General features: G+C 46.2%; 1 protein-coding gene across 3 annotated transcripts in view; it reads left to right on the top strand.

The window, feature by feature from the left end:
- The first annotated feature begins 4,254 nt into the window (after positions 1-4,254).
- The window catches only part of LOC106610472 (E3 ubiquitin-protein ligase DTX4), a 30,685-nt gene continuing 17,847 nt past the window's right edge, over positions 4,255-17,092 (top strand). The window contains exons 1-3 of one of the 3 annotated variants that reach the window (XM_082978521.1): positions 4,255-4,563; positions 5,491-5,614; positions 5,905-6,119. In XM_082978521.1, the coding sequence (XP_082834647.1) occupies positions 5,613-5,614; positions 5,905-6,119 (217 nt within the window). In that variant the 5' untranslated portion in view covers positions 4,255-4,563; positions 5,491-5,612. Of the gene's footprint in view, positions 4,564-5,490; positions 5,615-5,904; positions 6,120-14,800; positions 15,077-17,092 lie in introns of those variants that run through there. The other 2 variants (XM_045722954.2, XM_045722956.2) reach the window with 2 other exon arrangements.

Here is a 17,092-nt window from a genome sequence, read left to right as displayed (position 1 = left end):
TCGGAGCCATCATCGACTCAGTGGGTTTTGTCCAACATGTCTCTGGACCTACTCACTGCCACAGTCATACTCTGGACCTAGTTTTGTCCCATGGAATAAATGTTGTGGATCTAAATGTTTTTCCTCATAATCCTGGACTATCGGACCACCATTTTATTACGTTTGCAATTGCAACAAATAATCTGCTCAGACCCCAACCAAGGAGCATTAAAAGTCGTGCTATAAATTCTCAGACAACCCAAAGATTCCTTGATGCCCTTCCAGACTGCCTCTGCCTACCCAAGGACGTCAGAGGACAAAAATCAGTTAACCACCTAACCGAGGAACTCAATTTAACCTTGCGCAATACCCTAGATGCAGTTGCACCCCTAAAAACTAAAAACATCTGTCATAAGAAACTAGCTCCCTGGTATACAGAAAATACACGAGCTCTGAAGCAAGCTTCCAGAAAATTGGAACGGAAATGGCGCCACACCAAACTGGAAGTCTTCCGACTAGCTTGGAAAGACAGTACCGTGCAGTATCGAAGAGCCCTTACTGCTGCTCGATCATCCTATTTTTCCAACTTAATTGAGGAAAATAAGAACAATCCGAAATTTCTTTTTGATACTGTCGCAAAGCTAACTAAAAAGCAGCCTTCGCAAATGGAGGATGGCTTTCACTTCAGCAGTAATACATTTATGAACTTCTTTGAGGAAAAGATCATGATCATTAGAAAGCAAATTACAGACTCCTCTTTAAATCTGGGTATTCCTCCAAAGCTCCATTGTCCTGAGTCTGCACAACTCTGCCAGGACCTAGGATCAAGGGAGATACTTAAGTGTTTTAGTACTATATCTCTTGACGCAATGATGAAAATAATCATGGCCTCCAAACCCTCAAGCTGCATACTGGACCCTATTCCAACTAAACTACTGAAAGAGCTGCTTCCTGTGCTAGGCCCTCCTATGTTGAACATAATAAACGGCTCTCTATCCACCGGATGTGTACCAAGCTCACTAAAAGTGGCAGTAATAAAGCCTCTCTTGAAAAAGCCGAATCTTGATCCAGAAATTATAAAAAACTATCGGCCTATATCGAATCTTCCATTCCTCTCCAAAATTTTAGAAAAAGCTGTTGCACAGCAACTGACTGCCTTCCTGAAGACAAACAATGTATACGAAACGCTTCAGTCTGGTTTTAGACCCCATCATAGCACTGAGACTGCACTTGTGAAGGTGGTAAATGACCTTTTAATGACGTCAGACCGAGGCTCTGCATCTGTCCTCGTGCTCCTAGATCTTAGTGCCGCTTTTGATACCATCGATCACCACATTCTTTTGGAGAGATTGGAAACCCAAATTGGTCTACATGGACAAGTTCTGGCCTGGTTTAGATCTTATCTGTCGGAAAGATATCAGTTTGTCTCTGTGAATGGTTTGTCCTCTGACAAATCAATTGTAAATTTCGGTGTTCCTCAAGGTTCCGTTTTAGGACCACTATTGTTTTCACTATATATTTTACCTCTTGGGGATGTCATTCGAAAACATAATGTTAAATTTCACTGCTATGCAGACGACACACAGCTGTACATTTCAATGAAACATGGTGAAGCCCCAAAATTGCCCTCGCTAGAAGCCTGTGTTTCAGACATAAAGAAGTGGATGGCTGCAAACTTTCTACTTTTAAACTCGGACAAAACAGAGATGCTTGTTCTAGGTCCCAAGAAACAAAGAGATCTTCTGTTGAATCTGACAATTAATCTGGATGGTTGTACAGTCGTCTCAAATAAAACTGTGAAGGACCTCGGCGTTACTCTGGACCCTGATCTCTCTTTTGAAGAACATATCAAGACTGTTTCAAGGACAGCTTTTTTCCATCTACGTAACATTGCAAAAATCAGAAATTTTCTGTCCAAAAATGACGCAGAAAAATTAATCCATGCTTTTGTTACTTCTAGGCTGGACTACTGCAATGCTCTACTTTCCGGCTACCCGGATAAAGCACTAAATAAACTTCAGTTAGTGCTAAATACGGCTGCTAGAATCCTGACTAGAACCAAAAAATTTGATCATATTACTCCAGTGTTAGCCTCCCTACACTGGCTTCCTGTTAAGGCAAGGGCTGATTTCAAGGTTTTACTGCTAACCTACAAAGCATTACATGGGCTTGCTCCTACCTATCTTTCCGATTTGGTCCTGCCGTACATACCTACACGTACGCTACGGTCACAAGACGCAGGCCTCCTAATTGTCCCTAGAATTTCTAAGCAAACGGCTGGAGGTAGGGCTTTCTCCTATAGAGCTCCATTTTTATGGAATGGTCTGCCTACCAATGTGAGAGACGCAGACTCAGTCTCAACCTTTAAGTCTTTACTGAAGACTTATCTCTTCAGTAGGTCCTATGATTAAGTATAGTCTGGCCCAGGAGTGTGAAGGTGAACGGAAAGGCTGGAGCAACGAACCGCCCTTGCTGTCTCTGCCTTGCCGGTTCCCCTCTTTCCACTGGGATTCTCTGCCTCTAACCCTTTTACAGAGGCTGAGTCACTGGCCTACTGGTGTTCTTCCATGCCGTCCATGGGAGGGGTGCGTCACTTGAGTGGGTTGAGTCACTGACGTGGTCTTCCTGTCTGGGTTGGCGCCCCCCCCCCCCCCCCCCCCTTGGGTTGTGCCATGGCGGAGATCGTTGTGGGCTATACTCGGCCTTGTCTTAGGACGGTAAGTTGGTGGTTGGAGACATCCCTCTAGTGGTGTGGGGGCTGTGCTTTGGCAAAGTGGGTGGGGTTATATCCTGCCTGTTTGGCCCTGTCCGGGGGTATCATCGGATGGGGCCACAGTGTCTTCTGATCCCTCCTGTCTCAGCCTCCAGTATTTATGCTGCAGTAGTTTATGTGTCGGGGGGCTAGGGTCAGTCTGTTACATCTGGAGTATTTCTCTTGTCTTATCCGGTGTCCTGTGTGTATTTAAATATGCTCTCTCTAATTCTCTCTTTCTCTCTTTCTGTCTTTCTCTCGGAGGACCTGAGCCCTAGGACCATGCCTCAGGACTACCTGGTATGATGACTACTTGCTGTCCCCAGTCCACCTGGCCGTGCTGCTGCTCCAGTTTCAACTGTTCTGCCTGCGGCTATGGAACCCTGACCTGTTCACCGGACGTGCTTGTTGCACCCTCGACAACTACTATGATTATTATTATTTGACCATGCTGGTCATTTATGAACATTTTAACATTTTAACATTTTGACCATGTTCTGTTATAATATCCACCCTGCACAGCCAGAAGAGGACTGGCCACCCCTCATAGCCTGGTTCCTCTCTAGGTTTCTTCCTAGGTTTTTGGCCTTTCTAGGGAGTTTTTCCTAGGGAGTTTTTCCTAGCCACCGTGCTTCTTTCACATGCTTTGCTTGCTGTTTGGGGTTTTAGGCTGGGTTTCTGTACAGCACTTTGAGAATATCAGCTGATGTACGAAGGGCTATATAAAAATAAATTTGATTTGATTTAATTAGAGCAGTAAAAATAAACGTTTTGTCATATCCATGGTATATGGTCTGATATACCACGGCTGTCAGCCAATCAGCATTCAGGGCTCGAACCACCCAGTTTATAACATACCTTATAAACATTTATTTGTACTGCTCTAAATACTTTAGTAACTAGTTTATAATAGCAATACGGCACCTCGGGGGTTTGTGCTATATGGCCAATATACTACGGCTAAGGGCAGTATCCAGGCACTCCGCGTCGCGTCATGTTAATAACAGCCCTAAGCCATGGTATTTTGGCCATATAGCACACCCCCTTAGGCCTTATTGCTTAAGTATAGACTATATACATATTCACAGTCCAGACCAGCATTTACTACTTTACTCGTGCTTTTGAATACAACAGGTTACCGTGAAACGCTTACTTACAAGCCCTTAACCAATAATGGAGTTTTAAGTAAATAGAGTTAAGAAAATATTTACTAAACAATATTAAGTAAAACATTAACCACACAAAAAAAAAAACAATAACGAGGCTATATATAGGTAAAATAACACTGCAACTAACACAGAATGTGCACACAAATTAAAAAAAACTGTAGTTGGCATAGCCTGTAAAGCACTATACACATTGCTATTTTTGTGTTTGCCTATGCATTTACAATTTGGGATAACTTAAGGGCGGATCTGCACCAGTGGCGTACTACTACTTTGGGAATTCAATGCACATGACTGGCTTGCTATAGACAGCCCCCTATGGCTTTGGGCGTGGTATAGAAATAGAACGGAGGTACCAGCCTCCGGAATGGGACATATTCAGTTTAAGGATACAGAGACGGATACGTATGGTTAGCCAGAGGACGTAAAATATGTCCAATATTTGCTTTGGAATACTGAATCAATTCCACCATGGAACTCGTATTCGATATCCGATAAATACACGCAGGAATTTAATTGAATTTTATGGATTTATGAAAAGGCATATTTTTTTGCATCACTAACCACTTGAGGATTGTAAATGAGAAACATGCGTGTGGAAGACGGACGGATAGTTAGTCTTGGTTTTGAACCCATTTCTAAAACCAAGCCTCCAACGCAACGAACGTAAGTAACTAGTGAATAGGCCAATAGATGTGATTTTTCAAATACCAATAAAATGCTGCATTTGTTGTTTGCGTTTTTGATTGTGTTTATAAAAAGGGACTAGTCCGTGCGTAAAATTGCGTTCCAAATGTTCCATGGTCACAATACATCATAATAACGTCTATCATAACAACTTGCCTTTCTCTGAACTTGGACAAGTCAATAGAGAGGCTATAAAAACCTATATAGATTACAAAAAAAAACGTTTTCTTATTGAATGGTTTCTTTCTTGTGCTTAGCCTTGGTAGTTGTGTACAGTAATTGACGTGCGCCAATTCAATTGATACAATTGATTTGTTTACTTGTAGCCTAATGTAGCCCGTCTCCCACCCGAGGGAAGATGCATAGTTACAGTAATGATATGTAATAAACATGTTCAATAGGGCGACTATACTGTTTCTAGAGTAAACGACACGATGATTAGCCAATGATCACAAAGAGCTGAGTAACCGCCCACAAACATGTTGTGCCATGCTTCATCCCTCCAAAAAATCGTACTGAATGAAATTGTATTGTACTGAATGAAACTGTACACCCAATCCGTTCTCTCTGCGTAGCATATACCTGTCCAGCCGGTTTCAAAGACTTGTGAAAGCTCGATCAGGGAGTCACTGGTATTGGTAGGTAGGTCTATTACGAGTGTGGTGTTGGATGTCACTTTGGAACAGTTCGACACACTACGCCCCAACGACTGGAAAGGAGCTCCTTTCTCTCGTCACTCAAGAAGTGGAGCTGGGTCTCGCCACTTGCGCAACAGTGACTCTGGCAAAGGGATTTATAAGATTCAGTCGGACACATTTTGTTTCTTTATGCTAGAACGTGACAGAAAATCAAGGCTTTCAACGAGAATAACAACAGCACTCTCTCCGTTTCTTTGCCCGTCCACAGTTTATGAAGGCATAACAACAGGGTATAAAATAAGATTTCTCCGTGTTCGACCATGAAAGTGACACGGATATTTGTGCCCAGATGCTGCGCTCCTTCACATTAGCACGCCGCCGGCCGACTAAATGTAAGATCCCTCTTTGTTCATTTAGAGAGACCTGTATTTGTGTGTAGATATAACTTAGCTACAAGCCCATATAACATGTAAACTACGGGACTTCATGTAGGCTAGATTGAGCCAAGTGACGTTGTAATCAGTGATGAGACATAGATCCTCGTTTCAATAAACAGCGATAGGCGACTTTGTAGCCAAATGAACAAAGTCTAGCCTGGTTCCGGATGTAAACACAAAGTCGCGCCTTCGTTTTTAAACCATGGTTGCTAACAGAGGAGTATTTTCTCACTTCTCTTTCTAAGGGCCACCGTGCTCCATGCGTCCGCTGTGGTCGTGTGGGAATGGCTCAACGAACACGGGCGGTGGCGGCCCTACAGCCCGGCCGTCTCCCACCACATCGAGGCGGTGATACGAAGCGATCCCCGTGGTGGGAGCGTCGTGCTAGGCCAAGTCGACAACCGCCTCTCGCCCTACATCCTAGACCTGCAGTCGATGCACCAGTTCAGGCAGGACACAGGTAAGAAGACGAGAGCTGAGAGGTGGGAATGGCTGCTGTTGTTGTTGTTGGGATGCTGATGTCATGTTACGCGACAGGTGTTGGTGTAAGAAGCCACGTGGATGTATATAGGTGCAGAACTTTTGTGAAACAGCACAGTTTAAAATATATGGCGAATATAAATCAAAACCGGATGGTCTTAAGAGATAGACGGGAAACCATGTGTTTGATGTATTTGATACCATTCCACATATTCTGCTCCAGCCGTTACCATGAGCCCGTCCTCCCCAATTAAGGTGCCACCAACCTCCTGTGATGTCCAGTTAGTGTCTCTGTTTCTTGCTCTGTCCAGAATGGATATATGGTGACAGACAAAAGTCCTATCAGAATTCTTACTTCTACATAGGCCATTTTAACATCTTAGGCTCAGTTGTCAGTTTGTTCTGGTTTTTACTTCATGTTACAGCACGGCTGTATTAAATTCAGTTTGTTTTGCATGTGGTTCAACTAATAGACTGCTTCGCCGCTGGGGTGGAGCTTAGAGCTCGCAGCTTGGTTCCATTCCGTCATAGAATTAGAATTAAGAATGAATTACAATCACTTCCATATTCCTAGGGCCTGGCTGGGTCCCTGACTTTAACCCTCCGCTTGCCTGTCAGACAGAATGGGGTGAAAGTGTGATGACCTACGACAGCTGTACCTCACACAGCCTTGTACCTCACACACATTCTTCCCCCCCGTACTCCCCGACTCTAACGCACGCAGCTGCCGTGTGGGGACGGACATTGGGTGGGATAAGCAGAGGGAGCGAGAGAGAAAGGGCACCCTATTCCCTACATAGTGCGCTAGTTTTAGTCAAAAGTAGTGCACCACATAGTGAATAGGGTGCTCTTTGTGACAGATCCAGAGTGTAAGGGGAAAGCAGAGAGAATGGGATGTTTCAAGGCTTAAACAGCAGAGAATCTGAGAATTCCCTCCCCCCCCCCCCCCATTAGTCTCAGCCACACTGTCTCCTGTTGATTTCCTCAGTCTTGTCTTTAGTTTTGTCGATAGGCCAGATCTGTGGGGGCTAGCGGCGTCAGAGGCTCGGGACGTGGGAGAGAGAGATGGAAGGAGGGAGGTAATAGGGAAGCCCATCTCTCTCTCTTTGTTGAAGTTGAGGGAACAGATGTTTGTTCCTCTATTGTGGCCACACTCACAGATTCACACACTCACAGATTCACACACCCATACACACACACACACACCCATACACACCCACTCACAGATACACACACACACACACCCCCATACACACACACACACACACACACACACACACCCCCCCCCTCACAGATTCCACACACACACACCCTCTCTCCACACACACACACACACACACACACACACACACAGGGAAGAGTGTGGGAGAGAGTTGTAGGCGCAGAACTCGGGCGCACCGAGTCGGGAGACGGGGTAGAGGGCGTACCGGCAATTATAAGTTCACCGACGTGGAAGACGAAGACAAAAGGGAGGACGAGGAAGAAAGGGGGAGAGAGAGCAGCAACGACAGAAATATCTCCCTTTACCATGTAGTTCCACTCTGCTATTCCACCACAGCTGGTGATTGTACGATACTGTGACACCTCTCCCTCCCACGTAATCTCACAACGTTGGTGCTAGAGACAGACCGCATGAGAATACTGAAGCTAGCCAGCTCACAGCTAGCCAGCTCACAGCTAGCCAGCTCACAGCTAGCCAGCTCACAGCTAGCCAGCTCACAGCTAGCCAGCTCACATCACAGCTAGCCAGCTCACATCACAGCTAGCCAGCGCACAGCTCACAGCTAGCCAGCTCACAGCTCACAGCTAGCCAGCTCACAGCTCACAGCTAGCCAGCTCACAGCTCACAGCTAGCCAGCTCACAGCTAGCCAGCTCAGCTCACAGCTAGCCAGCTCACAGCTAGCCAGCTCACAGCTAGCCACAGCTAGCCAGCTCACAGCTAGCCAGCTCACAGCTAGCCAGCTCACAGCTACACAGCTAGCCAGCTCACAGCTAGCCAGCTCACAGCTAGCCAGCTCACAGCTACACAGCTAGCCAGCTCACAGCTAGCCAGCTCACAGCTAGCCAAGCAGCCTCTAAATGAGCTTTACGCCCCGTGGGGATGCTTTTAATTCTCACGTGTCCTGGCTTTTCCCACCACTGTGTGCTGCAGTGCCTCTATGATTCTGTCAAAGACTCCCATTACGTTGTTGCTTCAACAACTTTTTTTGAACTATTATTTTACTTTAAATCCCCTTCCTGTAATTCCCCATAGCTACTGGGTTTGGAAACGCAGCTTGCCAACTATTCACAGGGCTAATAGTCAATCAGAGAAGCCAGACTGAAGGGTTTCCAGCTGTCACTGACAGCTTAGGTTTCCCTTTTTCTGGAGGAGCCCTGTGGAAGATAAAACCCGCCTAGCATTAGCGTCTGTCATTTCAGGAAGCCGTTAGCCTTTAGGCTAGCTGCCGTCAGCCGACGTTTGGGGAGTCGTTTCTCAAACACAGGCAAATGTTTTTCTGCCTGAAGTGGGTGACAATTTAGATTCCCTTTTGTAATTCTGAGATGCACTTGCCGACTGAGCCATTGCTGTTACCGTCTGTCAGACAATGGGCAGACTGTTGTGAAAGGGCACACCCTTCTGACCACCGATTGAGTCACTGACTCCCTCTCTAACACATTGTCAATATGTCTTTCTGGCTCTCCCCTCTGTCTCTCTCTCCCTCTCTCTTTTCTCTCTGACTCCTGTCTCTCTCCCTCCTCTGTCTCCCTCTGTCTCTCCTGTCTCTCTCCCTCATACACATAAAACCCCAAACTCAAATAAGTTGACACATTAGTAACACACGCAACACAACCCTGTGGCAGAGAGCGTTGTGGTGGGAGAGTTAGACAATAATGGTTGAAATGACATGATCGTTGATATAGAGTCAGAGACTGACAACAGGCAGATAGACAGAGAGACTGACAACAGGCAGATAGACAGAGAGAGACTGACAACAGGCAGATAGACAGAGAGAGGCTGACAACTGGCAGATAGACAGAGAGAGGCTGACAACTGGCAGATAGACAGAGAGAGGCTGACAACTGGCAGATAGACAGAGAGAGGCTGACAACTGGCAGATAGACAGAGACTGACGGATCGGCTAAACACACAGATGAGACTGACAGGGAGGCATAGAGGCTTCTGAGGCATAGACGGATAGGAAAACACAGCGAGCGAGGGGAGAGGGAGGGGGGGGTCTGGTCTTAGAAGAAGCAGCCAGCTGCCGTCTGAGGCTCGGAGGCCCTGTTGCTGCCCCAGCTGGTCCAGCCGAAGGGGACATGTTTCCCAGACACCCACAAAGCCTGGGGTCGGGTGCAGGGGTCACGGGGTCACCCTGGGGGAGAGAGGGTGGAGGTAAACTAAACACAAGCCAAACCTGAAACGTCTCTCTCTTTCAGGAAGGGAAAGAAGTGAAAGGCTCTAAGCTAGGACCCAAGGGACAGGCCACTTCTAAGTAGAACCAGGCTGGACAAAGAGGCAGCGAGAAAGAGAGGAATAGCGAGGGGAAGAGGGAGAGACAAAATATTGAGAGAAAGATGGAGGGAGGGTAAGAGAGAGAAAGAGTGGAGGTGAAGTACAGATAGAGAGGGGAATGGTGGAGAGGAGAGACGAGAGGGAGGGAGGAGGGGAGGGAGAGAGAGAGACGGAGGGGGGAGTAGAACAGAACGTTCCCCCCCAGTACAACTCAGTAGGTTGTTGTGCAACAGTCCGTGTCAGGTTACTTCAGGGCCCCGGGGCCTCCCGAGTGCCGTCAGTCACCGTGTGTTTCACAACGTAGGCCTTGGATTAGGAGCAGAGAGGCCTCACACACACACACACACACACACACACTATGCTCAAACGCTCTGTACACACACACAAGCACCCATATGCTATGACGCACACACACTGGATTGTGTTTCATTCTATCCGATGGCTCTCGTGTTTGGGCTAAGAGGGTTAGGGTCGGAGGGCTACAAAGAGAAGGGAGGGAGAGAAGGGACTCCCGAGGGGCGCAGTGGTCTAAGACACGGCATCTCAGTGCTAGAGACGTCCAGGCTGCCGCACATCTGGCCGTGATTGGGAGTCCCATAGGGCGGCTCACAATTGGCCCGGCGTTGTCCGGGTTTGGCCGGGGTAGGTCGTCATTGTAAATAAGAATTTGTTCTTAACTAACTTGCCTATTTAAACGAAGGTTAAATTAGATAGAATAAATGGATGTGAGGGCTGATTTTGTGCTTCTAGGTTGAGCCGACCATATTGTGAAGTCCTTTTCTGCTGTTTTGATAGTTTATACTCTCTCTCTCTCTTATCTCTCTGGTGAAGAACGCCTTTATAGATGGTGTTTACATTTTGTGGAGATCTCAATCTCAATTTAAGGGGCTTTATTAGCATGGGAAACATATGTTTACATTGCCAAAGCAAGTGAAATAGGTAATAAACAAAAGTGACATAAACAATCAAAAAAATAACAGTAAACATTACACTCACAGAGGTTCCAAAAGAATAAAGACATTTCAAATGTCATATTGTGCCTGCATACAGTGTTGTAATGATGTGAAAATAGTTTAAGTCCAAAATAAATCAACATAAATATAGCAGCAGGACGGAGAGAGGGAGAAAAGAGCCAGTACAGGAGTTAAAGAGTTAAATGGAGAGGAGAGGGCTTCTGTGTAGAAGATCATCTGAGGTCAGTCAGACTAGAACACAGAGAAATGAGGAGCGAGGGAAAAGAGCGATGAAGAGAGGGGGAGGGTGTCCTATCCGCGTCATTGTGTCGTTAGAAACCATAGTTCTTCTTTTAGAAGTGCTCTAGCAGACACCTTTTATTGTTCCCCTTCCCTTGCTTTATCTCTGCTTGTGACATCAGAGCGCTGCTACAGTGCTACATAGATTCTATTCCATTAGCAACGTTTTCTCTCTGTTTTGAGAAAGTGACATTCTGGCACAAGGCTGGCTTTCCCATTGAAGCTGAAGGACAAAGGAAGGAGAGACTGGGGCCTTGGGTCGGGTCTGTCATCCGAAAAGATTCTGTCTGAGTTAGTCAACATTTTCCTGCTCTCTTTTGCTCTCTTTCCTTTCGCGTGTGTGTGTGTGTGTGTGTGTGTGTGTGTGTGTGTGTGTGTGTGTGTGTGTGTGTGTGTGTGTGTGTGTGTGTGTGTGTGTGTGTGTGTGTGTGTGTGTGTGGTGTGTGTGTGTGTGTGTGTGTGTGTGTGTGTGTGTGTGTGTGTGTGTGTGTCTCAGTGAGCAGAGCAGGAATTCACCTCTAAGAGTGAGGGGTGAACCTAGGGCAACAGGTAGTGGACCGCTTGACTGGCCAGGTTTGAGAATGGCTGGAAGGCATGTTTCTCACAGTCACACACACACTGACCAATGTGTGTGTAGATCATGTAGTGACATAGAGACTGTCTCCCAGATCCGTGAGAGAAATTCAACTCAATATGGCATGAGGGTCTGCTATACAAATAGATGGAAAGCAGTGTTGGGGGAGAAACATGCAACATTATAAAATCCATGTACACAAACAACAAGTGTGCTGTTATAATTGGTTGAAAAACACATTTCTTCCCACAGGGCCGTGGGGTGAGACCGGGATGCAGCTTAAGCCCCGCCCTCTTCAACATATATAGCAACGAATTGACAAGGGCACTAGAACAGTCTGTAGGACTAGGTGATATGGCCTGAAACTCATATCTCAAGTTTTTCAAACTTATGGGCTATTCATGATACATATCTCGATTTAAAAAATATAATTAAATCTCGAAATAAGCTGTGTTGTACAATTAAAGGTCAAATACACTGCATTTAAAACAATGCAATAATCAAATTAATTCACACTCGTAAAAAAATACAAAAAACTAAATTCTGCGATACAGGCATTTGGAATATTGAGCAAAAACATACATTCAAATTAATTAAATGGATTTGATATATCACCCAGCCCTAATCTGAAGTCAAATGTCTACTGTTTGCTGATGATCTAGTGCTTCTGTCCCTAACCAAGGAGGGTCTACAGCTGCACTGAGATCATCTGCACAGATTCAGATTCTGTCTGGTTGACCTGGACCCTGACAGTAAATCTCAGTAAAACAAAAATAATGGTGTTCCAAAAAAGGTCCAGTCGCCAGGACCACGAATACAAATTCCATCTAGACACCGTTGCCCTAGAGCACACACAAAACGATACATACCTCGGCCTAAACATCAGCGCCACAGGTAACTTCCACGAAGCTGTGAATGATCTGAGAGACAAGGCAAGAAGGGCCATCAAAACAAACATAAAATTCTACATACCAATTAGGGTCTGGCTAAAAATACTTGAATCAGTTATAGAACCCATTGCCCTTCATGGTTGTGAGGTCTGGGGTCCGCTCACCAACCAAGAATTCACAAAATTGGACAAACACCAAATTGAGACTCTGCATGCAGAATTCTGCAAAAATATCCTCTGTGTACAACGTAAAACACCAAATAATGCATGCAGAGTAGATTTAGGCCGATACCCGCTAATTATCAAAATCCAGAAAAGAGCGGTTAAATTCTACAACCACCTAAAAGGAAGCGATTCCCAAACCTTCCATAACAAAGCCATCACCCACAGAGAGATGAACCTGGAGAAGAGTCCCCTAAGCCAGTTCTTCCCAAACATTTTAGAGTCCCGTACCCCTTCAAACATTCAACCTCCAGCTGCGTACCCCCTCTAGCACCAGGATCAGCGCACTCTCAAATGTTGTTTTTTGCCATCATTGTAAGCCTGCCACACACACACTATACGATATACATTTATTAAACATAAGAATGAGTGTGAGTTGTCACAACCCGGCTCGTGGGAAGTGATAAAGAGCTCTTATAGGACCAGGACACAAATAATAATATAATAATAATCCAGAATTCTGCTCCTTATTTAGCCATCTGACATATAACACTGTATTTGTTCATCGAAAATCGAATAACTCACCACAGGTTAATGAAGGGTGTGCTTGAAAGGATACACATAACTCTGCAATGTTGGGTTGTATTGGAGAGTCTCAGTATCTGTTGCTTTTATACGTGTCTTGCTACTCGAAAGTCGTCTTTATTCTCGCTCCAAAAAGTCCCGTGGCTTATTTTTCAAAATGTTTCGTTTCTAAATGTCTGCGCAAGTGTGACGGTTTCCCGCGAGACAGTAACGGTTAATGTGATTGGATGTTCATTATTTGACTAGGCTCCCTGTATTTGACATTGTGTCGTTATTTCGCTGAACCCAAATGTATAGCCCCGTTGGAAAATATAAATGTACTGTTTGAATTTTTTTTTTTTTTTTAAATGTGAATCACATTTTTATTTGGCGTACCCCAGACGGCATTGCGCGTTCCCCCAGTTTAGGAATACCTGCCCTATGCAGGCTGGTCCTGGGGCTCTGTTCACAAACAGACCCCACAGAGCCACAGGACAGCAACACAATTAGACCCAACCAAATCATGAGAAAACAAAAAGATAATTACTTGACACATTGGAAAGAATCAACAAAAAAACAGAGCAAACTAGAATGCTATTTGGTCCTAAACAGAGAGAACACAGTGGCAGAATACCTGACCACTGTGACCGACCCAGACTTAAGGAAAGCTTTGACTATGTACAGACTCAGTGAGCATAGCCTTGCTATTGAGAAAGGCCGCCATAGGCAGACCTGGCTCTCAAGAGAAGACAGACTATGTGCACACTGCCCACAAAATGGAGGTGGAAACTGAGCTGCACTTCTTAACCTCCTGTCAAATGTATGACCATATTAGAGACACATATTTCCCTCAGATTACACAAACTCCCATATCTATTGGGTGAAATACCAGAAAGATGTATGACCTATTGCCACAAGAGAAGGGCAACCAGTGAAGAACAAACACCATTGTAAATACAACCCATATTTGTTTATTTATCTTCCCCTTTGCACTTGAACTATTCGCATATTGTTACAACACTGTATGTAGACATTTACAATTTAGTCATTTAGCAGACACTCTTATCCAGAGTAACTGACAGTGGTGAATGCATACATTTATTTTTTTTTTTATTTTTTTTTCCCCATACTGGTCCCCCGTGGGAATCGAACCCACAACTCTGGTGTTGCAAACACCATGCTCTACCAACTGAGCTACATGGGACATAATATGACATTTTAAATGTTTGTGAGTGTAATGTTTACTGTTCATATCTATTTCACTTGCTTTTTAATTAGAGAGAGAGAGAGAGAGAGAGAGAGAGAGAGAGAGAGAGAGAGAGAGAGAGAGAGAGAGAGAGAGAGAGAGAGAGAGAGAGAGAGAGAGAGAGAGAGAGAGAGAGAGAGAGAGAGAGAGAGAGAGAGAGAGAGAGAGAGAGAGAGAGAGAGAGAGAGAGAGAGAGAGAGAGAGAGAGAGAGAGAGAGAGAGAGAGAGAGAGAGAGAGAGAGAGAGAGAGAGAGAGAGAGAGAGAGAGAGAGAGAGAGAGAGAGAGAGAGAGAGAGAGAGAGAGAGAGAGAGAGAGAGAGAGAGAGAAAGAAAGAATCTGGATCCTATTGTTCCCCTCTGCTTCACCCCTCCTGTCAACACACACACACTGGTTCTCACACCCACTGACCAGTACACACACACATACTGACCGACCCCCCCCACGCACACACACTCTGGTTCTCACACACTAACTGACCAGTACAGACTATTGATTGAGTAACGGTGGGAGGAAGAGGAACAGCCATCTGTTGATTGAGTAACGGTGGGAGGAAGAGGAACAGCCATCTGTTGATTGAGTAACGGTGGGAGGAAGAGGAACAGCCATCTGTTGATTGAGTAACGGTGGGAGGAAGAGGAACAGCCATCTGTTGATTGAGTAACGGTGGGAGGAAGAGGCCAACCACAGTGACATTGTCTGATCAACAGTTTCCACATCACCCTCATGGGAAAGCGACCTCATCATGAATCAGGTGTTTTATTTCAATAGGATCTTACTGTACTTCCCCAGAACTCCTCTGTCTCATCAGCCATTCAGTCAGTTCACCACATCCACCATGTAAAGGTTGAAGAGCAGGTTAATGAACAGCCAGCGAGCTTCCCCTAGGAGACTCATCAGAACCATTTCTCCTCCCCTACCCCTAGGAGACTCATCAGAACCATTTCTCCTCCTCTACCCCTAGGAGACTCATCAGAACCAGCTCTCCTCCCCTACCCCTAGGAGACTCATCAGAACCAGCTCTCCTCCCCTACCCCTAGGAGACTCATCAGAACCAGCTCTCCTCCCCTACCCCTAGGAGACTCATCAGAACCAGCTCTCCTCCCTACCCCTAGGAGACTCATCAGAACCAGCTCTCCTCCCCTACCCCTAGGGAGACTCATCAGAACCAGCTCTCCTCCCCTACCCCTAGGAGACTCATCAGAACCAGCTCTCCTCCTCTACCCCTAGGAGACTCATCAGAACCAGCTCTCCTCCTCTACCCCTAGGAGACTCATCAGAACCAGCTCTCCTCCTCTACCCCTAGGAGACTCATCAGAACCAGCTCTCCTCCCCTACCCCTAGGAGACTCATCAGAACCAGCTCTCCTCCCCTACCCCTAGGAGACTCATCAGAACCAGCTCTCCTCCCCTACCCCTAGGAGACTCATCAGAACCAGCTCTCCTCCCCTACCCCTAGGAGACTCATCAGAACCAGCTCTCCTCCCCTACCCCTAGGAGACTCATCAGAACCAGCTCTCCTCCCCTACCCCTAGGAGACTCATCAGAACCAGCTCTCCTCCCCTACCCCTAGGAGACTCATCAGAGGCAGGCTCCACATTACGCCACAGATTATGATGGTTGATGATGATTACCATACCAACACCTGGGATTCTAGTTAACTAGGTGGTGGAGATGGGTGTAATGTGTATATTGATGTTGTATATACATGTCACCTTTGTAAAAGAGACCGAGGTCTCAGAATGTCTTCCCTGTAAAAAAAACCCAGAAAGAAGGAAAAAACAAATAGAACGAGTTGGGTGGGTTGTACGATCCACCGTTAAAATGAGTCCATATTCATTTGGGAACTTTGGGTAACCTGAGCGTAATGGATTTGGAGGGTAACGTAATCTGTGGCGACATGTTCTAAGAACCGGTTCTCAACAAGGAACCTTTGTGGAACTAGAAGGCTCAGTGGTCGAGCTGGAACAGTCCCTCAGTAGCGGTGGAGGCTGGTGAGGGGAGGACGGCTCATAATAATGTCCGGGAACGGAGCAGACGGAATGGCATCAAACACCTGGAAACCATGGGAACCATGTTATTGATACACTGGTTCCGCTCCAGTCGTTACCACCAGTCTGTCCTCCCCAATTAAGGTGCCACTAGCCACCTGTGCTCGGTAGGTGGTACCCCAGCTGGTCCCTGTTTACCTTCACAGCAACCTGTTTTTTAAGTCACCTTCAACCCCCTGTAGACACACACACACACCTGACTTGCTCACCCCCCACCCAAACCATCACCCCCCCCCACCCCCCCAACAACCCCCCCCCCCCCCCCCCAGCCTGCCCTCACCCCAGTGGCCTCGGTGAAAGACAGTGAAGGGGCTAGAGAGGTGGATATTATCCCTCAGATGAAAGGAGAACAGTGTTTTCCCTCCAAAGAGTGGAGCGTCCACCGGTACATAAGACACACCGACAGGGTGGATGGTTGTTATCCCTCTGGCTGCACCCCTGTGATAAGCCTCGGCCCTATTCATCCGTGCACACTGTAGAGAAAAAAAGTTTTGCAACGGAAGACGAAAACAAACGTTACTTACTGGACCACGTTCAGGTAGTCCCTCCCTGTTTCAGTCCCTTATCTTCCGGTGGGCGCCTAATGAACACAGCCCTCTCTGTCTTCAATAGAGACTATAGACGGTGATTAAAGGACGTGGCCGTGGTCTCTCACGTTACGGGAAGTCGAAGGGAAGGTGTGTGTGTGGGCACCGGCTGTCTCGTCTCGTCATCACAATC

This window comes from Salmo salar, chromosome 08 (genome assembly GCF_965601325.2).
Source record: "Salmo salar chromosome 08, fSalSal1, whole genome shotgun sequence".
NCBI lineage: Eukaryota > Metazoa > Chordata > Actinopteri > Salmoniformes > Salmonidae > Salmo > Salmo salar.
This window is presented reverse-complemented; position numbering and strand designations above follow the sequence as displayed.